Consider the following 27,889-nt stretch of genomic DNA (forward strand, 5'->3'; position numbering starts at 1 on the left):
ATGTGGACATCTCAACAAATGCATACTTTTGACTTCCTATTCAATACGCAGCTAGGTTTGGAAGAAACTTTCACGATGGAAATTATTTTTTCCTTCTAAATTTTGAAGGCATGCCTTCATTATCTTCTATTTCCCAGAATTGCCACTAAAACATCTAAAGATACTATGATTCATAATCCTTTGCAAATGGTCTATTTTTATTTCTAAAGGTAAAATTATATTCTATTTGTCCTAATGAATTTAAAAAATTATTAGTTTTAATAGTTTGATAGAACAATTGAGGTTTCAGTATATACTTACTTGATTATTGGTGCCCAATTTTCCTTCTCATTTGCTTTGTCTTTCCTAGATGGTAATTTAGCTTACTGGATTAAGCAATACAATTATTTTAAAACTAGGTTTATCAGGTATCTGAGTTCTATTTTGTGCATTTAAAGCATCTGGACAATCTTTTAAAAAAAGCTAATACTTATCACCTTCTGTTTAGTTGCTATGACACACAACCAAACAGTAATAATTTTATAAACACTTTCTTTGGAATTGGAATGTACAAAAATGTATGGAGAGCACTACTCTAAAGACTTCTATACTAATCTATGGATATAATTTTCTAACATATATTTAAAATGAAATGTAATTTTCTTAGAAATACAGAACTATGGAGAAAGAAATCAGGGATTAGAAGCAGTTAAAAAACACAAGGCTAATAATTTTTATGAGCGAGTTCTCTACTATAAATGTGATGAACGCTGATGGTAAAATAGCATAGCTATTATGAACTTAACAAGATCTCCAAGTTTGTTAGGCATGGAAATTTCTGGGACATAATACATGCATAGATAGTAAACTGGTTTAAAAACCAAGGATGGACAAGCAGTAATAAGAAAACCTCAGAAAATTCCTGAATCCTGGAGATACTATCTTTATTTGATTACCAACTAATATCTCATTTTAAAAACTTAAACATACATGTCTAAATATTTACAGATTTCTAAAATTAGAAAGATGGCAGGTGTTTCCGTTATGTTGCTGAGACAAGAGAAATCATTAGTTGCTGTATTATTTTTTATTTTTAATTTTTTTAGGATTTATTTCTTACTGGAAAGTAAGAGCCACAGAGAAAAGAGCCAAGACAGAAAGAAAAGAGAAATCTTCTATCAGTGGTTTATCGCCCCAATGGCTGTAGTGACCTGGGCTTGGACTGGGATAAAGCCACAATTCCAAAGTGTCTTCTGGGTCTTCCAAGTGGATTCAGGGACCCACGTATCAGCAGAGATATGGGTCACAAATGGATCAGCCTCGTCATGAAATAGCAGAGGCTTAGACTGTTGCACCATGATTCTGGCCCCAAGTCTTTCTTACTAGGCATTGTAAGGGAACCTCCCACAACGTGCATTAGGAAGTAGCATTGTAGGAGGCTAGACTTAATCCTAGATACCCTTAATGTGGGATACAGCATCACAAGAGATACGTTAACCTGCTGTACCACTAGATAACTTAGATGTGTCAAAATGATATTCGTGTATTTAGAGTTTATCTCAGGAACACTTGGTATTTGTTACAGATTCTTGATTCCGGTTTTGCAGCAAATAAGTGACACTAGAATTGATTGCATGGATGGAAGAAAGCTTGGAGACAGAAATACACAAACTTAATAACACAGGTGAAAAAATGTCAGGACAGGGCCAGTGGCAATAAATAGCAAGAAATACGAGGAAGACAGAATCATAAATTTTAAGCATTGCTGTGGTCTACATTTTAGTTTCTGATTCAGATTAGAGCAGCAATTTTGCAATATTCATTTTCCCTTTGTGTATACTCAAAACTTTTTTAGAGAATGAAGCTCACAGCAAATTGTGAATCTTCTACTGCCATTACTGAGAACACCTGTTTAGCAGTTCTTGGCCAACCTGCTACTTCTCTGTGCCAGTGCAAAAGCTGTTATATCCATTCAAAACACTACTATATTTAGCAACAGAGAAAATAACTGTTATGGCATCCATATGGCAAAGAGTGCTTTTAAATTGTTCATTACATTAGCCGTAGTTGGCCAAAAAGCAAATGTCAGTAGTTGCAGATGTCTTCAGGAGAATGTTTTATTTTGTTTTCATACATTCTTTTAAAGAAACAGAGATAAACTGGTGGCAACATAAGAAAATATGATGTAAAGCCTTTGTCATGATATTATTATTATTTACATTTCAGAAATTATTCATCTGGCAGATCTGTAGTAAGAAGCAAATAAATGAAAATGTCATAACTGAATAAGAATCATGCTATGGGATTTTAAACATTCAAAATCATTCGATATGGATATAGATCATTTTACATAAATGCACATGTACATGTGTATCTCACCAGGGAACATGAGATTTACTGAAATAATTATAAATGTTATTTACATAAACAATATTGTATATTTCTTCTTTATTTTAAAAGAAGAGTGAGAGAGAGAGGTGGGGAGGGAAAGGAAAGGACGGAGATGCATCTTCTGCTCACAGAAATGCAAGTACTTGTGCTACAATACTGCCTCTTAGGGGCTTTCATAATAAGTAGTTACCAGAGTGAAACAGCTGAGAACAAAGAAGGCACCCTCATATGGCATGCAGGTGTCCTGTACTGTAATGTCCTCCTCTGCTTTGATTTTTAATCAACAAAACATATTTGACAATTTTGATTTTTCCAATTATTTATTAGGTGATTCTAACTGATTTGTAAATTATAGCATCAAAAAAATCCAGTTTATTCTTTTCCTTTATATTTATCTTCCCTTCTTGTTCCATCCTGAAAGTAAAGCCCCGGAACCACTCAGGCAAGGAGTTTAAGGTGACTACAGCTGAGAGGAGAGCGGTAACTGAGAGAGAAACATGTCTACAGGATGCTGAGCCACCTGGTGTGCGTGTTAGACTCAGGGAAGGAAGAGCAGAGGGTTTGCACAGGTGCATCCTGGCATGCAGAGTCGGAGGCTGAACAGGGAGAAGAAAATGAGCAAACTTCTAGAGTCCCATGAAGGTTAACAGGACACTTGAGCAGGGAGTGGTTTGCTACATACTGATCAATCAAATAATTGTTTTGAGAATAAAGGGACCAAATTTCCTCCTGTCGGATGAAACTAGAAAACTTCAGCGGTAACAGAGATACCAGTGTGAATTTGAGGTTTTCAACAGAAGAAAATGCACAAGTAAATATGTGTGTGTGTGTGTGTGTGTGTGTGTGTGTATTACCACTGCAGTGTTTACAAGTCCTCATTAATGTTTCAGTCTCAGCTTGTCATTGTTTTCCATTGATACTAGGATGTCTTGTGGTCAGATATTTCTCCTCATTCTGGTTAGAACAAGTTAGACCCAATAGGGCTGTCTGAATCACTCCCAGGAGACTTTAAAGTCTAGTATAATCTAATATTCACACTAACGGTCACTCCCACCAGCATTATGACTGCTGATTAATTGCTGTGACAATAACCAGAAGTGATCAGAAGACAAAAAGAAGGATCTCCAATTCCAAGGAGTAAACTATCATTTCCCCAAAAAGCATAAATATGCCTGCCTTATTTATTTATTCATTTATTTATAAAGATTTTAAAATAAATCTTTAAAGAAAGAGATGTATGTATTTTTGTTAGAGTGACGTATTTATAAGAAGAAGAGAAAGAGAAAAAGAGCTTCATGTGCTGGTTCACTCTGTAAATGGCCGCTAAGGCTGGAGCCAGGAGTTTCCTCTGGGCCTCCCACGTGAAGGCAGCGTCCCCAGGTTTGGGGCCACCCTCTGCTGTTTTTCCAGGCTACAGTGAGGAGCTGTGGAGCAACTGGGACACAACCTGTGCCTGTATGGGACACCTGTGTTTAGGGGGAAGGACTTTTAACATACCTTTCGTTTTCATTTTGCAGCCCCGTATTTATGATTCCACAGCACCCAAGTGATGGGAAAGATGATTGGTTATTAAGACTCTCCCCTCTACCTCATTTTTAAAAATTCTTTATTTTATGATACAGTTTAATAGGCACTGGGGTTTACCCTCCCTTCCCCGCCCCTCCCTGCAATGTTCTCCACTTCAGTCTTTCCCTAAGTGTCTTCCGTGTGCCCTCAGAAGTCATCACACTGCCATTGAGGTGTCTCCCAACAACGTAGCGGCTTATCTGTTGTTTCACTGTGAGACCATGCTTGCATTGCAAGTACGGGGATATACTTCTCTCTGTTTCTACCTAGGACATGCTTATTTCTGTTGCATTTCCATTACACCTCCCCTTTTGTCACTGAATAACCTTGTACTGCTGACTCTCAACTTTGGCATCCTTTTAGGATCTCTGACACCGAACAGACAAAGGACCCTGTATTGAAGTTGCTCTCCCTAAATAGAGGGACTAATATTGTGCTGGAAACTTTTATGCATGGATATATGTTTTGTGCACATACATGTATCTGGTGTGCATGTATGTGTGCTGTATGTTTTGGCATGCATGCACCAGCTTAATCAAGCAATCAAAGTGCACATGATCTAATGTTGAAATCAATGTGGCATGCATTCCCTAATATTTCTGTAGAGATGCACTAACTGAAATGATTTATTAGGAAACATCAGAAAAATGTAAGGTGAGTTACATTCTGCCACATTTTCAATTGTGATGTTTTTAAAGGCCAAGATGATGCCAGTTACATGCCAAATGAAGTGCCAGATGAGACTGGAGACCTGTCAATTATTCAAAACTAAAGCACTTTCTATTTTGGTATCTGCATGATATCAGAATCAGGTTTAACTGAAACTCAGCACTTAAGTAGTGTGAAACACTGGCCTAAACAATGATATCTCTTTCAGATTTGCTTTTCAAGACACAGAAATAATAGGAAAATCACCATCCCTCATAAACACATGGAGAGCAAGAAGAACCTTTATCCGCACATAGACAAATTCAGGTAAACAGTATTCTATCACACAAAAGAAAATCAGTGGTTTAAAGAGACTGAAAAATACTGATAAACATAATAATTCCTAAAAGAAGAGACCCATCTTTAGACAGAGAAGTGAGTGGTTTAATGCAATGAGAGGTAATAAATTAGCATAATTAATGTAAGATAATTTTATAGTGTCAGACTTGTAAACAAACTAGAAGATAACAAACTGATTATAAGCAACATTATCAGAAATAACCTAATTTTTGGAGTGTTTGCTTCAAACACATGGAACTATGCATAAGGAGTACTGAAACAAATGTCAGCTGCCTTTTTAAAAAAATTTGTTGTTGTTGTTAAGGCAAATATACAGAGAGGAGGAGAGCCAGAGAGGAAGATCTTCTGTCCAATGGTTCACTCTCCAAGTGGCTGCAATGGCTGGAGCTGCGCTGATCTGAAGCCAGGAGCCAGGAGCCAGAAGCTTCTTCCAGGTCTCCCATGCAGGTGCAGGGTCCCAAGGGTTTGGGCCGTCCTATACTGCTTTCCAAGGCCACAAACAGGGAGCTGGATGGGAAACGGGGCTGCCGGGATTAGAACCAGTGCCCATATGGGATCCTGGCCCATTCGAGGCAAGGACTTTAACCACTATGCTACACTATCATGCCAGGCCCTCAGCTGCCTTTTCTAGTGGTATTTTTAGACAGATTAAATATTTTGTCATGTTCATTCATACAATTTTCACTATAGTCATAAACAGAACTAAAAGTCAAATAAGTATCAAAATTACACCAGTCTAGTAACTCATAATGCAGTCTCCACAAGTTTCACAGAAAGTAGCTTAATAATGGGGAGTATTATGAGGAGGCAAAAATACAATTACAGAATTAAAATCCTTCTAACATCCAAGAAATACATAAATGACAAAAAGTAGTAACAAAACAATGATTTAGAAGGCAAGCCTAAACAAGTTTCTCTAAATGTGAAGGAAAAAGATGAAGAGGTAAAATACATGAGGGAAATATGTTAGGAACGTATGAGAAGAAGGACTTCTGTTTTTTTTTTTATTTGAAAGGAGAGCTGTTGGGAGAAATAACACAAAACAATGCCAGCATAGACAATAATGTTTCTGAGAAAATATGCCTAAAGTTAGGTTGAAAAACTGGTTATATAGAAGGCAGCGGAAATCAAAGTGGAATTTCATTCTCTGCAACATGAAATGTCAGTGGACTGTGAACAGCCGCAGTCTGAGCTGGAATTCAGTAGCTTGGTCACCGGGTAAAGTTTCTTCCATGTCAAATACATAAAGAGAGAGAGTATCCTGGGATATCCTTCAATGATGAAAAGAAAAGAGCTAACAAATCACACGCACACACACACACACACACACACACACACACACACACTTTTACAAGCACAGTGTGTGTGTGTGTGGAGAGAGAGATGGAGGCAGCTTAAAAACACTAGGCCGAGTGGTCTTCTTTAATATAACATAACTTTCTGGGAAAGTCAAAATTTCAGGAGACAACAAAGCATCAGTGTATGCTGAAGATTGGAGGCCGAGGCAGGGAGGGAGAGGTGAATGTTCACAACCGAGAGCACAGGGGATTTTTGAGTTGTGAAGCTATTTTCTATGATACAGTAATAGTAGATACAAATTACGAATATGTCAAAACTTACAAAGATATTGGTAGTGTATAAATGCCTAAAACAAATGGTAACAATGGCAAGAATTACACTTAATAAAGAGGGCAAATAACATGGGTCCAACAATGACAAAGACAAACTTGTGGCTAATACAGTGTTTGGAAAATTATTAGACTAAGCATTAGAACTTCTGCTAGGATATATTTAAAATTTATTTTGTTTAAACAGGTTTTAATGACTTTGCACCTAAAGTAGTAAGCAGAATAGTTACCTTTGAAATTCGGTCTTATTCTTGCATCATACCCTGATGTCCTCCCCATCAGTTTATCCAGAAAGTCAGAAGGTGACATTGGAGTAGTTCGAGATCTGGCACTATTTGTTTCCTTTGTGGCAACCAAACTACAAATTGAGAACAAATGACAGATTTCATTTTTTTAAAAAATCTGCATACCAGTTGTATAAATAGAAAGTAGAAACTGCTAAACAAACACACTATCGACTGTAGAAAAGAGAAGTTTAGGTACCAGGTAGTAAATATTGTCATAAAGAGGCAGATATTTATGAATTTATAATGCAAATTTATAACATATCATAAGCGCTCATATCAATTGTTAAATGTGGAATTACATTGTGTTGAACCTAGAAACAAAAACTCTTTTCAAACTGATACACTTTCAACTCTATATTTACCCAAAGTTGATTTCTGATTTCAATTTCATAATAAAAGTATCCTTAGCAAAATAAAAATATGAAGGCTTAGATGTGAAATACATTTCCTACTGCTTTTATTGATGAAAAATAACACCTTTCAGTTTTTGTGAATTTTTCTCTGTAGTAATAAAGCATCTTTGTAAAAGATAAAACTGTAAGGCTATTTTCTTCAGTTAGAATGTCCTTATGCCAGTTAACACATCCATTTAAATTCACTCTTGTTTCATTGATGTGTCATTAATCTATGGCACATTTTGTTCAGATCTAGAAAAATTAGCATATATGTAATCTGTGCATCTGGACGTTTTAAGATTAGAATCTGTGACTAAGAAAAATAAAATGTGCTTGCATTGTTGTGTTTTTTTTTCAGATATTTATGCTTTATGTGGCCAGTCCTGCAAGCCCATGGTGTGACTGCTGGGCCTCTCCCCAGCTTTACACTTGACTGTATATTGATCTTCAACAGAAGATCTGGGATTACTTGCTAAAATCAAATGATGCTTTCTACAGGACTTAGTTCAATAATGTGGAGCTAACCTTCTGAGTATGTGTGGTGCTTCAAATTGAGAGTGCAGAGTTAATGTTAACTTTCTCTCATTATCATCAACCACTTCATCCTCCAGTTCTATCACTCAGATCATCATTGCCAAGTCACGAACCACATCACAACATAATCAAATCATTAAGTCCTTTTTATTTATCCTGCCAGAATTGTGGTGGGTGATGAAAATGTACTGCAGACGCATCATCTTTAAATTGTCTATTAGAAAGATAGGTGCAGTGATTCATGCACACAGTTTAAAAATCTAATCTCAGTGAGAATGATATTTCTCGAATCATACTATCACAAATAATGCTATTAGCTGTTGCCCATTCTAGCACTTCTGTCTAAATTTGGGTAGTATAAGTTACTTATGACCTCAGTGACTCTCATTCTGTCATGTGTTTCCCCCCCAAAATAGGCTTTCATTTTGTTTACCAGTGATTTTATTACCCTTTGTTTTTAGAAAACACTGCTCAATCAGTGTTGTGATCACTTAGAAAGCTTTTCAGATGCAAATAAACCAGAATAACAAAAACCAAAAAAAGAAAAAGAAGATTCATTATATGTCCAATGATGTTAAAATATTCCCTGCATCATCTAGTCTTTGCTAACATTTTTCTATCCTATTAAGCAGCATGAGTTGAATACGGCTTTGCCCAAAAACCTGGGGCCGAAAGGCATTGTTGGTGAATTCATAGCTGCCTCTAAACCATCCTATGGTTCCCTTGCGTAATCCCTCCTTTTGATTATCAGCAGGTAGGTTTCTACATTTTCATGCCAACATACATAGCAAGTTTTTCTCTGAATCCATAATATTCTAAACTCCATCTCCTAAATTTAAAAAAAATGACTTTGCATACTAAACATTTGCACTGGATGCAGGAGCTCTGTTTCAATTATCCAGGTCAGTCCTGCCAGCCTATAGCCAACAACATGTATCTTTACACAGACACACTGCAGGTCTGATCAACAGCAGAAGGAAGACAATGCCACCAAGGAAAGCAGAACTTGAAGTGAGGTGCCCAGACAAGGAATGACAGAAGTCGTGAAAAACCAGAAGAGATTCAGGCCCAGAGCCACTGGGGAGCATAAAGACCAGCTCATGCCGGTTTTGATCTAGGGAGCCGACTCCAGGATTCTGGCTCCATAACTATGTGAATAAACGTCCGTGCTAGTGATAACTTCTTATAGAATCCGTGAGGAAGCTAACAGCAGCCTTCTGATTAATTTTTCACTTTAGTGTATCTTACTTTTTACCACCATAATGCACCTTTGGTTTATTTTTCATTTTTAATTCCTTTGTGCTGATGTTTTCTGCTTGGTGAAATGTTGTCAGAATTTCTTTTTCATCCCTGTAGACATAGCTTCCTTCTGTTCATTGTGTGCATGTTAAATGGCTGCTTAAAATCTTTGTCTTACCATTCCATGTCTGCTTCCTCAGTAAGTTTCTATTCACTGCTCTTTTTCTGTGTGTTGATTAAAAAGTTTTTAAATTTCTTCACATGTCTCATAAATTGCTATTGAAACGTAGGTGTTTCAAATCCTGCAATGTGGCAACTCTGACAATTATGTTTCTTATCTTCCCCGGAATGGATTGTTGCTGTTGTTTTAATAGACTTATTTTAAATTAAAGCTATAAAGTCTACATGCACTATTGTAGAGACAAAAAAAAATTATTTGGTTAGCTTGAGGAGTAGCTAGCAAATTTCTAGGACAAGAAAGTCTCCCATTATTGCAGGAGCTCTGTGTTCATGGGGTTTGGCCTTCGAAACAATCAAGTAGGTAAAACCTTTCGTTTTACCTTCAGTACCAGCCAAAAGAAGAGAGATAGGTGCCTTCAACATGTTTCCTGACCATGTAAGTCCTCTGAATGAATAGGGCCACACCATAACAGTGTATCGCTGACAGAATGATTTCAGACCACAGAAATGGTTTCTGTCATCATTCTGTACGCTAAAAGTCCAAGACTATGTTGCCAACAGGGTCAGTTTCCTCTCAGGCCTTCCTTCCTTCATTTGCTTGCGGATAAACATTTTCTCTCCATGTCTTCATCGTCTTTCCTCTCACTTTCCTAACATCTTCTTAAAACGAGACTAGCTGTTTCAGAATAACATCAACCCCTGTTGGCTTCATTTTACCCTAATGATCCCCTTAAAGATCTGTTCTCCTAAGAAAATCACATTCTGAGGTAGCAGAGATTATATCTTCAACATTCAATTTTTGGAGGGGCACAAATCATCCCATAACACTGGGCATGATCACAGCCCTGTCCACAGATACACCCTTCCAGACACCCAGGGATATATGCAACTTTTCCCATGCTGCTGCCTTTCCTGTTAAGGCTTCTAGTTTTGTCTATGACCTTTCTTTACTTATCATCCCTGCCTCAGGTGCGTATAATATAAACAAAAAGTTCTCCGAGTGTTTTTAACATACTTTGCAAGGAAAAAATTCTATAGTGGGTTTTAGGTGATTAATGTGATGTGATTTTATCAAAGGATATTTCTTGCTTGACTTTTGACATAACAAAGATGTAGAGACTGTCAGCTGGATGTTGTATTTCACCTACAGTATTCTTGTATACCAAAGAGAAGAATGAAAAAATCACAAATATTTACACACATCATTAATGAGTCCCTGACACACATATGTGCACACACACACATAAAAACATATATTCCGTGCTTGTATGGTCCCGAATTTCTGATTAATTCTTTTAGATCTTATTTTAAAGCATTATTGACTTCCAGCATCTTAAGTATTTCTTTTGCATATTTATAAAAGCAAGATACATACTGTTTAAATACAACAGACTTAGTCTTGATAGTTTTTGAAGCTAGTATCTTATTATTGATATTAAATAACATTTGATTTTTTGCTACATTAAAAAATTTTGATTAATGTGATAGTCATAGTTACTTGAAAATTGATCTGATTTAAGTCTTGTCAAAATTCCATTTGAAGTATGTTCTTGTCAGCAAAATTCGGTTTTTTCCAAATATCTAAAGATCAAGACATTGATTCACAGGAAAGGAACGTATTTAAAAATCCATTTTACAGAGAATTTGATTTTTATGAGAGCGCTTGGACTTGACCTTCCATTGACTGGTACACATCTCAAATGCCCAAAGAGCCAGCAGTTGCCAGGCATAACAGCAGCCTGAAACTTCATCGAGGTAGGCCCTGTAGGCAGCAAAGACTCAAGTATTTGGTCCCTCTTCAGTCGCTTTCCCATGAACATTAGCAGAGAAATGCATGGAAATCATTGGAGTACCCTGCATTCCAACATACGATGTCATTGTTGAAAACTGTGGCTTAACCCACAGCACCACAGAGCCTGACCTTAACCTTATTTTTTCTATCAATTTAAAATATATCTATCATAAAATATAAAGAGACATTATGATTATTTTAACATGTCATCAACATTAATAAATTTAGTAATCTGATTTGATTAATGATTTAAGATACATACTTGAAATAAGGGGGTGGAGGATAGCTAAGACATGTTATTTTAAAATCCATATGCAAATATTTATAATCCTTTCATAAATGGAAAGAAAGCCTCCTAATTTTTATCACATAAGGTACCTTTTCTTAAACCATAATGAACTCAAATATCTGGTGTCTATTGAACCATGAATTTTGAGTTCTTTGCACTGTTTTAGATGTAAGGCACCTTGCTCAAAACACAGTATATGACACATGGTTTTGAATCTTAATGAGCTCACAGTTCTACACATTGTTCCTCTGAAGTGTTCAAATTCAGCAGAGCTAGAAAATGGAAAACAATGAGCAAAATATTGCATGGCTCACTTGGGCTCTTCCGATACTGTGAGCAAGGTTATGCCAGACATTTGAAACCAAGCTCTGTGGATTGATGCCCATAAAGTATCAGAAAACTTTGAGTAAAAATGTTCCAATTTTCTTTTCTTTAAAAAAAGGATTTATTTTTATTGCAAAGTCAAATAATCAGAGGAGGAAGAGAGAGACACAGAAAGATCATCCATCCACTGATTCACTCCTCAAGCAGCCACAACAGCTGGAGATGAGCCAATCTGAAGCCAAGAGCCAGGAGCTTCTTCCAGGTCTCCCATGCAGGTGCAGGGTCCCCAGGCATTGGGCCATCCTCCTGTTTTCCCTGGCAACAAGAAGGGGGCTGCATGGGAAACAAGCCACTGGGACACGAAATGGTGCTCATATAGGGTCCTGGAGCATGCAAGGCAAGGGCTTTAGACACTAGGCTACCACTCCAGGCCCTCCAATTTTCTCAACTAGCTGTCACAGTCTGAATGTTTGTGTTTTCACTTTCCCCAAAATTAATATGCTGAAATCCTAACTTCAAAAGTAATGTCAGTAAGGAGGTGGGAGCCTCGGATAGTGGTTATGTTGTAAAACTGGAGCTCTCAGCTTTTCTCTTTCTGTCATCAGGAAAGTCAGTGTGCCAGGAAGTAGGCTCTGCTCTGACACCTGCTTTGCCTGTGCTTTCTCTTCTCTAGAACTCCCAGAAATTATTTCCTACTGTCTGCTGTCTGCTCTTTAGAAGTCAGCCACTGTCTGCTGTGATTTTTTTTTGTAGCCTTTAGAGAATGGTTACATTCCTTTCAGTGGCATAGAGTAAGCTTCCAGTCAAAATTCTAAGCAAATTTTCTCTATATCATTGCCTAAAAACATTCTAGTATGGTTCAGTCCTTTTCTTTTTAATAAAGAGGTAGAGGCATATAGGAAGATTTTCTGTCAAATGCATCTCTCGTTCTTGTGAGTTTCTTTAAGTTTTTGTAGCTGATATGTAATAACTGAGCCTTGCACCATGCGAACAGTAGCATATTACCCTGTGTAATTGTAGTCATTTAACAGAGCTCAGCAATAAATACCTTGCCAGAGGTACTGTGTAGTCAATTTGTTATCTTACTACAGTTTTTTTTTAAAGATTTATTTATTTATTTATTATCAGAAAGTCAGATACACAGATGCGGACAGAAAGAAAGATCTTTGTCCACTGATTCACTTCCCAAGTTCCCGCAATGGCTGGAGCTGAGCCAATCCAAAGCCAGGAACCAGGAGTTTCTCCCCGGTTTCCCATGCAGGTGCAAGATACCCATGCTTTTGGCCATCCTCCTGCTTTCCCAGGCCATAAGCAGGGAGCTAAGCGGGAGGTGGGGCTGCCGGGTCATGAACCGGTGCCCATATGAGATCCCGCCATGTGCAAGGCAAGAAATTTAGCCGCTAGGCTACCATGCTGGGCACCTTACTACAGTTTTTAATGTGTCAATATCATCTGGACATGAACAAAGTATTATTTTAACCGGTAAAACTCAGGGAAGTAGAAGCCAATGGTAAAATATCAAAAGTAACTGGATACGTTAGGAACAGAAAATGTCTCAGCTTTTTGGTCTTAATTTTTTGCTTTCATCAATGTTGACATATTTGGAGCAAATTACCAACATTGTCAGCGAATTGTTCATGATCAGTATTTTTTGAAAAAGGCACACTTGACTTTGGAATAATCTATTACTTAGGAATCTGTTAATTGGCTTGCTTCTTATACTTGATTATGCACATATTGTATTTAGTATCATTTTTGCTTGAAGCAGTATTTCTATCAAAAATTGCTTTTGCTAGTGTTTTATGTATTCTGAGTTCTATAAAGACACACTACTTGAAAGTTTAGAACTTTAATTCTTAAATAATAGCAGAAAAATCCCTCTATTGAAAATGAACATCATGGTCATTCAAAAATTTTAGGTCAATAGTGGGGATATACATTCATTTTGAAGGACATAATAAATAATAAATATAATACTTTAAAATAACAACATAATTATTGATAACTCATTTTAAAAACTATTTTGAGAAAAGCAGAGACTGACATGAAAGAGGCAGATAGAAATTTCTATAGACTGGTTTAACAGCACCACCTCCAAATGCCTGCAACAGCTTGGACAAGGCCAGGTTGAATCAGGAGTTCAGGACTCTATCCAGACTTCTCATGTGGCTTATAAGGCATGATCAACTGAGCCCACTACTGTATCACTACTGTATTTTATGGTGCTGGCTCAGAAGCAAAAGTGAAACTTTAGCCCAGGCACTACAAGATGAGACATGGTTATCCCAAGCGCCATCCTGACCAAAATGCCAAATATCTGCCATATCAGTAATCCTTTCTCTCTGCTAAACGTAATCAGAAATTATACGAAAAGCTATGAAAGTGGCAGCTGGGGTACATAATATAGCTTTGAAATGAGTTTTGACCAAATGGCACAAAGCAGAAGCAAGGTTGAGCCATGGGAAACCCATCGATGCTTGATTCCTGCAGCAGGAAAAGCTTGGGTGTGATGAAGTAGGCAAATACATTCTGGATGCTTACAGTGCCTTGTGAACAAAAAATTGTGGTTACAATTATTTGGAATTTTGCGAACTGTGAGATCACAAGCAATTGATATTTCTATGCCACATTTGAAAAACAAGATGCAGAATGAAAGAGATTATTCTTCTATCAATTATTCATGCTTCAGTGCAGGGAAAACTGAAGATAAACTGGGTATCTGGCAATATACATCATTTTGAGTATTTTAGGCTAAAACATCCTACTACAGAAAAAAAATCATTTCAGTGAAAATGCTGTCAGCAAAGTAGTTCCTACATTGATTCTTTGACATTAATTATTAAAAAGGAGGCCATTATAAAAGCACATAAACAGGACAAATTCTAGAATAGTTCTGCAGACTCAGAAGTAACTAAATATGGATGCACTCCTGGGATCTTGATTCTTGCAACGGTGAAATATAACTATTATGTTAAGATGATATCATGCCATTTAATGAGGTAAGGAGAATTTTAATTTACCTAGTAATAGAAATGATAGTTGTTTTTAAATCTCTCAGGCACAGGATGCAGACACTTAACTTTCGTAACAATCGTAGCAACCAGTTATTATTACCTATGTATTACAGATGAGGAAGCCAAGGTATATAGAGTTTTTAAATTTTATAGACCAGTAGGATACAGAAATTAAAATTAAAAGCCTATATCTTACATCAAATCAAACTTTCCAATAAAAACCACTAAGAAAAAAATCTAGGACACCTGTGCAAAAGAAAAATTTTAAAAAATTCCCAGGGCCCGGCACGGTGGAGCAGTGGTTAAGGTCCTCGCCTTGCATGCCCGGGATCCCATATGGGCGCTGGTTCTAATCCCAGCAGCCCTGCTTCCCTTCCAGCTCCCTGCCTGTGGCCCGGGAAAGCAGTCGAGGACGGCCCAAAGCTTTGGGAACCTGCACCCGCGTGGGAGAACCACAAGAGGCTCCTGGCTTCAGATAGGCATAGCATTGGCCGTTGCCGCTCACTTGGGGAGTGAATCATGGGACGGAAGATCTTCCTCTCTGTCTCTCCTCTCGGTATATCTGCCTTTCCAATAAAATAATAATAAAAATAAATCTAAAAAAAAAATTCCCCAGTGAAAAATGACATGGCTGAGATGTAAGAACTAAAGACCTCAGAGAATTGAACTCAGTATTAGCACCTGTTTTTCCCTCTGGGATGCCAATAAAGTTTATGAGTAGTAACTAAAAGAGTTGACAACTTGACCAAACGGTTGAGAACTCAAAGTATTACAACTTCTAAGTAAGAATGAAACATTGTAGGAAAGTCAATATCACTTGGATTAACTTTGATTTCTGAACTTAAAATAACCTCAGATTTCCAGCAATGTAATCCTCTAAAAAAAAAAAATCTGGAGAAAAAACAAAAATGTGTCTCTAAGCTTAAAACTGTAACTAAATTGTAATATAATATCTGGGAATAACAAAAACTAAGTAGAAAAGAGGAATAAAATTAACCTTCAGAATATGACCTCTAAGTCACCAGAGTATAACACTTCCCTCCATTCCATCAGCTGTTCAAGTAAGGAGGAATGATGAGACGCTGTAGAACAAATAGTTATAGAAATCAAGATATAGAATTAAAAAAGAGGAACTTGAATCATTAGTTATATGTAAGAAAAAGATTGTTAATGGTCAGACTGGAAGGAAGAAAATCTGAATGCTAATCAGGCTTGATATTTCAATGCTAGTATAAATTGGTTGTTATTGGTAGCGTCCATCTTTGGTACTTGTAAATACCATTGATAAACTATGCTACTAGGATCTTACATTAGTATATTAGCAAAGGGTTAAAACAGGGCTTTTGGTGGAGGTGGAAAAGAGGCCTTCATTCAACAATAATATACTCATGGAACAGAAAGATAATGTAAATTTTGAGGCCTGCAAATAATACTTTTTATGTAACTTGTCTAGAAAAGTTTGCTTTATCATAAATTGCTTATTTTTAGTAAACACCTTTAAAATGTTGCACTTGACATTCAGGGTAATTGTTATAGCTTCATGAATACATTTGATTTAAGGATAGTAGTTCACCTCTTTAAGTATTAATATTAGTTTATTTCAACTGAAAAGAAAACCAACTAGAAGAAAATAAAAGAGCTAATCAGCTCAATGATTTGCAGCTTCTGTTACAATGACATCATTTTAAAGAAAACTAATTAATGAGTTAAGAATACATGCAAATGAAACTGAATAGATTTAGTAGTTTCTATTATGTTTATAGTGTACAAGATATTTAAATGGAAAACATCATGATACAATGGTAGAGACTCCAGATGGACAGACAGGAGGGCTATGCTTTGTTCCTGTAACATTACTGATTGTTTGCTTTGGGAATGGCATAGGTTCTTTTACAAGTTCAAAAGCATAGACTTGAAAGCAACCCACGTTTTTAAGAGACGAGTTTAGTAAAATGAGTGACATTGTATATGCATTTGTTAGGAAGATGCCAATCTCTTCTGCCTTTTGATAGTATGACCCTTTGGGTCAGGGACAAAATTGTAATTAAAGTGAAGAAGAATTCACTGAAACTCATTTATGGAAAAGACCTTTGAATTGTTACAGTAGCACTTCATGAAAATTAACTACACAATACAGATGAACCTCAGCAAGGACTAAACACTGCAGAAGAAAAATATCTATCTCCCTTGTAATGGTTCATCAATTTAACTCCCATTTTGATCCAAATTACCAGGAAAGATTCAAAGTCATGTTGCAATTTTGCGATGATAAAAAGTTTATGTAAAAGACTTGTCTACTGTTATTCCTTAAATACATTTTGACTTATGCCATTCAATCTTTCTTAACTACTGAATGAATATTTAGAACAAGTTTGGGTTTGTGTCATATTTTATTTAATAGTTTGATTTTCCTATTCTCTCAAGATTCATGAATTTGAAAGTATACTAGCTTGTGTAAAATTCAGTGACATTTTACAGGAGAAAGAGCTGTTGAAGTAGCAGTTCAGGAGCCTAGGAACAGAAAAATGGAATGGATAGATAGCAAAAAAAGAGTACCTTAGGATTTTACTGAAAGAAACTTGAGACTGGAACAATGTTAATGTGATTGGAACAGAGACCGATTGTCAACATAATAATAAATATGATGGAGAGTGCTACAGATATCAGATCATAGACTGTTCTATTCTGTGGCCTTTGATCATCATCCCCTCATTTAAAGATAGTTCCCTTGGTCATTGTGAGAGGCTAGTGTAGGCTTGGTAATGTTATTTTCAGTTGTGATGAAGAAAAGAAGGAAAGCCAAAGAGAAATGTAAATAATAAAGTCCACAGAATTTGGTGGTATTTAATCCTGGATGTGACAAATAGAAACACCTCAAGGACTACTGGCTTAGTTTAAAGATATTTGTTCCAAATTTTAAACACTTCCGTCATCAATGGAGACAAATGTCCTTGTTCATGAATTTGGGGAAGATGAAGTGACTTGCTGGTAGTGGGTCATAAAAGGTACTCATACCTCCACATTTTGCCCTCAGGAAGCTAGTGATCATTTGGTGAGGAAATCTATGAAAGCCCATGGAATTGGGAGCAAGGTGCTCTATCTGCCATCCACCAACAGTTATAAACTTGGATAATTATCCAAACATCAAGACTACCTTCACACAAGCTAAAGAAGTCAGATGAGACTGTAAACTGGCTTTGATATAATAAAAAGAAAATGTTCATGAATAAGATAGGAAGAAGAGAGTAGATAAAATGGAAAGAGTTGCCCTTCCTTTGGGGAGAGAGCATGGATTAAGTCCACACTTTTGACTGGAGTCCCAAGACCAGGTTCACATGCTGGTAATTAGCATTGGGCAGGATCCAGTGGCCCTTGTCTTCAGGTGGAAACCTGCGGCCTGAGCCTCCAAATCTTCATTAGACAGACAATCAAGAGTCTGCTTTCTGCACTCCTCCTCCAGTCTCAGGCAGACATTAAGAAGCAAGGCTCTGGTGAGCAGGAAACTAAACATAGGACTTTGCCTTGGAGATCAGTGCCAAGTAATGTACAATGAGAACTGACACCAGATAGAGTTGCAAAACCCCATTTTCAGGTCAGTGTTCACAGAGTCACAAGAACTTAGCATCATGTGAAGTCCTGTGCTCTGTTGAAAAGAGCTCATGAATTAGTCAACATCACCATTAGCTATATGTAAACCAGATATGAACTCACAATACTTTATATCTCCATGAGGTTGATGGTACGCTAAAATGTGAGCAATCCTACAGTCAGCTTGAACAACCACGGGACTGACTCAGATACTTCTTTCACAAACTTGAAGCGACAATGTGAAACATGAGGGTGCACAGGATTTTGTCTTTGAACATATGGTAAAAGTTAATATTGTGAAGATACTGGTGATCTCTCCTAAGAATGGTGCTTATCTTAAAGGTGAAGCCTATGGATGTACCGCTGTACCAAGCTGAAGCTGTGGAACAATTCAACTGAACATAATTTGGGAGCATAGCTATCTCATTCCTATCTCATTCCTATCTCAAACTCTAACGCACAAACAGAATAGTTGTCCACTCTGGGTAAGAAAAAGCAAGTGAATGCTTAGTAATCTCATAGGAGCTTAGGTTCATTTCCTCCACAGTAAAAGCTAAGCAGACTCTCAAAGTTCCTGCATCACTATGTTTATTACCAACAAGGCGCTTGGGTAAAAAATGGACCCAGGTAGAAGATTCTGGGAGGTAGACTATCTTTTGAGGCAAAATCCTAATTCATTCTGAACGCTGAACAGTCATGAATAAGTTAGACTTAGGGCACCATCTAGCGCTTAAATTGTGGAAGCTCCACAGACCGAGAAATCCAGCACACTAGTTTCTGTAAAGATTGGCACAAAACCAGACATAAGGAGTGGAATAAATCTCTAATACTCCAATACACAAATAATGTTGTACACAATAAAGTATCAGGAATGTTCAGGGAATCATGTCCTCAGCAAAGAAACAGTGTAAGATAGCATAAAGTGACCAGATAGCAAGCAATATCTGCAAACTTTCAGATGGAGAATTCAAAAATAGTTGTCTTCAAGAAAGTAAATGAGCTTCAAGAAGATACAGGAACTGAAGCTCTTTGTAAATTCTTTATATTAATCCCTTATCTGTTGTGTAGTGTGCAAAGATTTTCTCCCATTTTGCAGTTTGCTTCTTTGCTTTATCATTTCCTTTGCTGTGCAGCTAACAACCCTGTTAACAAATGGGTGACAAAAATGATCAGATGTTATTCAAAAGAATGAATTTAAATATCTAATAGACATGTGGGGGATATGCTCAGGCATTTTAGCTACTTGGGAAGCAAATAAAAACTGCATTGAGGTTCCACATAACTCCAGCGAGAACACCATACATTCAGAACTCTATTAATACCTGCTGATGTGGGGAAATACATATCCTACTCTACTCTTGGTAGAACTGCAGCCTAGTGCAACCATTATGGGAGTCAGTATAAGGAATGGTCAGATAACTGAAAATATGACCTAGCTCTCCCACTTCTAGGAATATATCCAAAAGTAAGTGAAATCTGTATAATAGAAAGCAACATGCAACCTTATGTTTATAGCAGCACAATCAATAATAGCAAAGACATGGAAACAAATCAGATACCCATCAAACGAGGAATGGATGAAGAAACTGTAGCACATCTAATCTATGGAATACTACACAGCTATTAAACAGAATAAAATTCTACCATTTGCAGTAAAATGGTCCCATGTAGAGTTCATTCTGCTCAGTGAAATAAGACAACCCCAATAGGACAAAAATTATATGTTAGCTCTGATATAAGGCAACATTTATGCAAATAGAAAACAAACAGATAAATAGGTGAATGAATACATATGCGATATTCTCAGAGAAGAGCTCCATATGGCGACCAGCATACTGTGAAGAGAGGATAGATTACAGTAGGCATCGCTATTCCTACATAAGAGAAGCAATCCCAATGAAGCAGTTGAATATATCTTGAAAACATGATACCAGTTTTTCTACCTTTGTTTATACCTACAATTCCATGAAGTACTTCAATAATAGAATGTTAAACTTGTAACTGATACTAAAACACTACACTACAATGATAATATGGGGAAGACTGGGGGAGGAGAAAATGAGAATGGACAAAGGGGAGAGCAAGGCACAAATCTTTATATAATGGAAAATAATAAAAATAATTTTAAAAAAAACAGTCACAACTAAATTATGGAAATGGAAGTCAGAGAGCAACTACTTTTGGAGAGAGTAGAAGTTGATGGGCACCTATCCCAATCTCAGGAGACACAAGTTCAAACCATAATCCCCCTTTTTCCCACATGGAAATTGTGGTTCAGGTGATTAAACTTTTCAGGATTTTAACATTTGAGATTTTAACCTTTCAGAATCTCAATATTTTAATTATGAGGTTTTAGAATGTACCATTCAATATTTTGGCCAAGCTCAAGGATAATGGGGTCACATGAGATGCTTGAAATGTTTTCTTTTTTGATCTTGCTCGTGATCCTGCAGGTCAGTTTACTCTTTGACATTTACTGAGGTGTGTTTGTAAGAGCTTTATGGGTTTTCACATGTGTACTATTCCCTGCTAATGGAAGACTTAAAAAATTTAAAGACAAAAAGAAAAGAAGTTGCAGGAACAAGACTCAATACTCTGAAAGAGAAACTCAATGGAGATAGAAGCAATTTAAACAAATAAGAAGCTGTTGAGTTTGAAAATCTAGGAAGCACATGGAAATGCATAGATAGGGATAAGTTCTGCATTAAAGATACAAAGAAGCCATATAAGACATGGCTTACTCTAACAGCTTCGCCCTTTTGCTGGCCTCTGCTCAATCATTTGCTAGTAGATATCCTACCTTAGTCAAAAGATTATATGACTCTGAGTTCAGTCATAGCTGACACCTTTTGGAAAAACTATTCACTTTGGGAGAGAGACAGAGAGTGAGAGCATGTGTGCTCAAGGGAGAATGCTTCAACTTAGTCTCCAGTTTTGCAAATGGCAAGGACTGAGTGTTCCTGGAGCAGGGAGCAAGGAACAACACGCAGGTGTCCCAAAATTTGGACCATCTCTACTGCCTCGAAGGGTTCATATTAGCAAGAAAATGGAAAAGGACACACAGCTAGAATTAAATCTAGGCCCTCTGACACAGCACACAGGTGACCTAGCTGGCAACCAGCATCTTAACTACCAGGCTAAATGAGTTCCTTCCTCTCTTTTTTTTTTTTAAGATGTATTTATTTTTATTGGAAAGCGAGATATACAGAGACGAGAAGTGACAGAGAGGAAGATCTTCCGTTCAAAGATTCACTCCCCAAGTGGCCTCAAGGACCCTTAGCTGTGCTAATCCAGAGCCACGAGCCTCTTCCTGGCTTCCCACACACGTGCAGATCTCAAGGCTTTGTGCTGTTCTCAGCTGCTTTCCCAGGACACAAGCAGCAAGCGGGGTAGGAAGCAGGGCTGCCAGGATTAGAACCAGCACCCATATGGGATCCCACTGCATGCTAGGTGAGGATTTTAGCCACTACGCTATCACACCAGGCCCTAAAGGACTTTCAATACTGACACCTTAATAGAAACCACATGAGAGACACTGACCTAGAACACCTTCTTAGGTAATTCCTGAATTTTTGACCAACAAAAACACTGGTAGTTATACATGCTCATTATTGTTTAAACCACAGAAACACCAAACCAAATAATAATAATAACAATAATAATAATTTAAAATGAAGCTGCTATATAATAATAAATGAACAATATAAACATTTTCAATAGATTGTATGATTTATAATTATTTTCAGTTTCATAGAAGGTAGGTTTCTCAAGGAAAACATTTCAAGTGAAGATGTGTTTTACTGATGATGCCGTTTGACAATGTCAGTAACTTTGATTCTTCCAAATTTAGTATAGTTCCAGACGGCAATAAAAACATCTTTTATTTCACTTAAAGAATTACTCTTTATTTACAAAGAGACCAGACAGAGCCTTTGTCTGTCAACTATGCTTATATATCCTCTCTTGGAAAGAGTGTGTTAAATGTTAATCAGTTTCCTATTTAATTTAAGGCATTACAATAAGTCATTTTTGTTAAACTGGGAAAGATGTAGCAATTAATTAATTATTTACAGTCCGGTATAAACAATTACAAACGTAAATGTTTAGTTTACATAGATTGTTGCATTAATGGTTACATGTATTAGTCTTTCAGAACTCTAATTCCTTTAAATCATCAAAATCAAGTTTTGAAAATCTTAGACTATACCAAATGAAATATTTAAAATTCTCGTAGAGAAAAATGTAAAACTTAAAAGACCAAGAATAGTATTTATTGCCCAAGATTTTATTGCACACAGTGATATGTAATATGCATATTCAATAAATCTTTGGAAAATAGAACTGAAGGATAAGTTTATTTTGGTAAAAAGAATTGAACCTATGAATAATTCTTTCAGGCAAAATTTCATGAACTTATTGAAGGCCCTTTTTACCTATATTATGTATGCCCGTATCTGTTCATTAACATATGCAAATGCATTTGTTCTTAATTTCATTTAGTTATAGATGTATATGTATATATAGATGTATACATGTAGTATGGAACAATGACAAATCTCAATGTGACACGGGAAAATACCAATAAATTCTCTGTGGCCAAGAAGTATCCATTATGATAAAGAAGCAATCATAAACATGAATACATAAGTCAATAAAATACTGTCAAGACTTTATAAGGAGTTAAATTGGGTGCTGAATGAAAATCAGAGGGATAAGCATTTCAGGTGAGAACAGCTCCTTAATAATTACGGTGTGGTAACACGCAACAGCCACCCAATCTCTTATTTCATAGCATGAATATAATTTCAGATAGCTCAAATCTCTAGAGATAAAAACGTAAAAAACTGAATAGGAATCAGGTGTGACATAGTGTAGATTAGGTTGCCACTGGACACTCCTGCAGTTTTCACTAGAGTGCCTGGTTCAAGGCCTGGCTACTCTGCTTCCAATCAAGCTCCTGCAGATGGATCTCCAAAGCAAGTGACAGTTCCTGTCACACAAATGAGCACCGTGGTGGAATTCCTGGCTCCTGCTTTATTTCTGTCCCAACCACAGATTTGTTTTAATTTGATGAGGGAAGTAGTGAAAAGATCTCTCTGCCTTCCACATAAATTTCAATAATGCAGAAACAAAAGTTAAAATGGCTAAATATTCAAAAACATCTCAAGAGTAACCATATTTTTTTCTCTACTTCATGATGCCCATTACAATAATACTAAAACATAAAAATCAACTAAAAGACTGGAGGAAATAAAATCACAAGTGAGAATTTCACCGAAGTATCTGGGAGATAAAAAAGGAGAACAAAGAACCCCTCTTTCAATATCTGTACCTACTCCTGTGGAGAATTTTCAGAAATGGATAAAATCATGTAATTTCAAAGTAAAACGAATACAGTTAAGTTCCAAAGCAGTTGAACTAGCACAAAATTGTGTCTGGAACTGGTTAAGTAAAGTTGTCAACCATTAAGAATGGAGAGACTGTCCTGGAATACTCAAAAGAAGAGTTAAACACACATACAAAGATGAGGACAGACTGACTTTAAACTTTTAAACTAGCATTTGAGAATGCTACCAAACAATGGGAATCCTTCGAAATGCTGGCTGCAAATTTCTTTCTTTCAGTATTTTCAACCCAATATGCTAGTCAAGCAAGGGATCAAGGAGAAGTGACTAAAACAGCCAAAATAAAAGGAATGCGTCATGAAAAATAAATGAAATCTTAAAAAGAGAGAGAACTTAACAGTCTGACTGTATAAATGATCTCTTAGCAAAACAATTGAGAACATAGCCCTATATGGGAGAAAATAAAACAATAACAGTCTAGAAGGAACTGATGCTGGCTGGAAAATGAGAACATTATTTACTCAGATAAAATCTATGCAAAACGCCTGAGAAAAAAAGTACAGTTTTGAGCTGAAGACAGAACAATATAGAGCAATTTACTTAAGATTTCTTCAGAAGAGCTAAAATTTAAAGAACTATTCATTTTTATTTGAAAGATTTATAGAGAAACAGAAAGATCCAATTTCTCTTTAAAATGTGTTATTTTTCTATCTAGGATGTCTCATAGACTCATATGGAAAAATAGGTTAATTCAGAATAGACGGTCTTATTTTACTTTTCTCTTTGTCAGAGTCTTCAGCCTTCTTAGAGATCAAGTCTTCAGGCTTCATCTAACTTCTCTTTGAATTGATAGTGGAATCTACTGCCTTGAGACTGGAGTGATTTCTCTGAGAACCATAGCATAGCATGCTATGGCACCACTTGTTTGTAGATTTGGCTATCTTCTGTGTTGATTTGCAAACTCATTGCATCAGCTTAATTGAACGTTTTACTGTTTATCTGCATGTCAGTTCATACTGTCACGTACTTCAGACAGATGATTGGTCATTCCATTGCTGAAGTATGGAATTAGAGCTCCTGTGCTCATGGCCTTATAACTTCTGCATCCATTGCAGCCTCCTCTAATATTTTTCTAAAGGCTTAGAGTTCATCTGCTAACCAAATCCACACTTTAATGGTTGCTTTGAAAATTCTTGATTTCCATCCTTCTCAGTGATTTTGTTCCATGTTTTCTCTGCTCTTTTCTTAAGCATTTCCTAATAGATTGACTTCTTTCCTCTAGACTACAGATGACCTAAATTCCCTTTCATTTAAAACATTTATTGGATAGAATTTATTTTTAGAGCAGTTTTAGGTCCACCACAAAGCAGAGTGAAAGGTACAGAGTTTTTTTTTCATGTAACTCCTGACCCCACAAATCTTCTGATTAAAAACAAAACAAATCAAAATTGCCCTATCTCATCCTTGTCCAACTTTGCTTTACCTTCTACTAGTGTCTAGGGAAAACAGAGGAGGTTATCTTCAGCTTGCCCTTCCAAGCTGTTTTAACATACTTACACATACATTTCTGTCATGAAAATACATTTGAAAAAGGCTGTTTGAGGCCAGCACCCCATGGCTTAATTGGATAACCCTCCACCTACAAATGCCAACATCCCATATAGAAACTGATTTGTGTCCTAGATGCTCCACTTCCCATCCAGCTTTCTACTTAAGGCCTGGGAAAACAAAGTAGGATGGCCCAAAGCCCTGGGACCCTGAAGGCATTAGGGAAATCTGGAAGAAGCTCCCTTCTCCTACTTTGGTTCAGCTCAGCTCCATACACTTGCTGCGTGAACCAGTGAATGCAAGATCTTTATCTCTTTCCGTGAAATCTACCTTTCTAATAAAAAATAAGTTCATCTTTAAAAAAGATTGCTTAACATTCTTCCATATTTGTTTTTATTTTCATGGCATTTGATCTTATTGAACTTTTTTTTTTAATTTCATTTACAAAACTCTCATTTCAATTAGAAAATATATCACTTTTTTTCTCAGTTCTCTTTTATCTCTTAGTTTCTCTTTTTTTTTGCCTCAGTATCTCCCAGTTTTCCCATAAATTAGAAGTTGACTTCTTTTTTTTTTAAGATTTATTTTTATTAGAAAAAAAGATATTCAGAGAGGAGGAGAGACAGAGAGGAAGATCTTCTGTCCACTGATTTATTCCCCAAGTGGCCACAATGCCCAGCAATGAGTTGACCGGAAGCCAGGATCCCAGAGCCTCTCCTGGGTCTCCCACACGGATGCAGAGTCCCAAGACTTTGGGCCATCCTTGACTGCTTTCCACAGGCAGGGCAGCAAAGTGATAAAGAAGACTGTTTACCTCCTGTTTCCACCTTTGCTCACTTCCATCGGCTTCCTTCTTTCCTGCTTTGTGTCAAGGAAAAAGTATTTCTTAAACTAATGTGATGATATACTTTCTACCACACACAAATGAAAGTAATCTGAATAAAGGCTGTATGAAGGCTAGCCTGCTCATCAATGATCTATTTATTGCTGTGCGCCCTAATCTGTCTCATCAGTACCACTATAATAGATTCAAGAAATAAGAATGGATTTTTGGAATAAAGATGACTAATATTTGATGAAATAAGAAATTATAACTGTAATGCTAAACATGCATCTTGTACTCAAACTGGATTCTGTTACCACATTAATTTTAAAAAAATGTACTGTGTAGATGCATACAGTTCTACAATTCGGAGAGTACTTGCAACCTATTAAACACAGGCACTCAGTTTGTAAAAAGGTCACTCTGTCCTTCAGAGAGAGCTGAGATCTGACCTGGAATTTCTCAAAAATCCCTTCTTGTTTTCATCTGTGCATGCGATGCATGTGAAGAGAAGATAGGGTGCAAAAACAATTCAGAAAACATATAAAATAAACTAGCTATTTCATGTAGAGACACAAATATTATTTTCTTTTTACTATTATGTATTTTGAGCTTGAACTATAACATAGTGTAAGATTAAAGATTCTTTCATCTTAATGAAACTTGTCTGATGTAATCTTTGCTCCAAGTTGCCATATATAACAACTACATATATAATCAGAAAGTATTCACAAATGTTGGCCTTTTGAAGTAGAACAGTATTTTAAGTTCATATGTTATTATTTAGGGAGAAATATTTAGGCTACACATAAAACTTAATTCCCTGTTTTGCTCTCAGAAGGCACCAGCAGAGATCTGCCACAGAGCCAATGCCTTTGAAGATTCTCATCCTAGTTAAGATCTGCAGAAAGAAAGAGATATCCAAAATTCCAGGGATTTCAAGGAAAAAAGTATTTGATAATCTTTTCAAGTGTCTTAAGTTCTTTACAAAGAAACGACATAAAGCAGAAGAGATATTTCCAACAGTCGTAGCTATGGATTCCCGACTGCTTTAGAAGGTGACAATACATAAAAAGAGAAGGCATGTTAAGGACATCAGATTGCTCAATTGCTTATGTTGAATAGTACTATAGAAAAACAGGTTTATGTATTTTTATTGGAAAGGCAGATATACAGAGAGGAGGAAAGGTAGAGAGGAGAATCTTCCATCTGATGGTTCACTCTCCAAATGAGCCCAATGGTTGGAGCTGAGCCAATTCGAAGCCAGGAGCCAGGAGCTCCCTCCAGGTCTCCCACGTGAGTGCAGGGTCCCAAGGTTTTGGGCTGTCCTCTACTGCATTCCCAGGCCACAGGCAGGGAGCTGGATGGGAAAGGGGCTGCCAGGATTAGACCAGCACCCATATGGGATCCTGGTGCATTCAAAGCGAGGACTTTAAACGCTATGCTATTGCACCGGGCTCTCTAGTATTTTGTAAAAGTATCATTCATGTATATACTTGAGAGACATCAGAGTCACATGACAGAAAGATTGAGTTGCCATTTGCTTGCTCACACCCCAAATGCCTACAGTGGCCATGGTGGGCTAGGCCAAAGCCAAAAGCCTAGAAATCCAACCATATATACCTCTTGAATGGCAGGATAGCAACTACTTGAGAATCACTTGCTGACTCCAAGGATGTGTAGTACCAGGGAGCTGGACTGGGAGCAAAACCAGGACTTAAAAACCACAAACTCTAGTTTGGATCCCTGAACTTATGTGAGAGGCCCAGCAGAATCTCCTGGCTTTTGACTTCAGTCTAGCCCAGCTGTAGCTGTTGTGGCCATTTGAAGAGTGAACCAGCAGATAGAATATTACTCCCTCTCTCTCTTTCTCTCTCTGTATCTCACTTTAAAAATAAACAAATAAGCAAATAATACATATTTTAGAAAGACATTATTCATAACTGGTGTTTATTTGAT

The 27,889-nt window shown here is 36.8% G+C and overlaps 1 protein-coding gene across 2 annotated transcripts in view; it reads right to left on the reverse strand.

The window, feature by feature from the left end:
- The window catches only part of GLRA3 (glycine receptor alpha 3), a 112,692-nt gene that overhangs the window by 74,846 nt on the left and 9,957 nt on the right, over positions 1-27,889 (reverse strand). For both annotated transcript variants that reach the window (XM_040966061.1, XM_040966062.1), the window contains exon 2: positions 6,803-6,930. In XM_040966061.1, coding sequence (XP_040821995.1) covers positions 6,803-6,930 — 128 coding nt within the window. The remainder of the gene's footprint in view (positions 1-6,802; positions 6,931-27,889) is intronic.

This window comes from Ochotona curzoniae, unplaced genomic scaffold, assembly GCF_017591425.1.
Source record: "Ochotona curzoniae isolate NIBS_2020 unplaced genomic scaffold, NIBS_Ocur_1.0 scaffold_4505, whole genome shotgun sequence".
NCBI lineage: Eukaryota > Metazoa > Chordata > Mammalia > Lagomorpha > Ochotonidae > Ochotona > Ochotona curzoniae.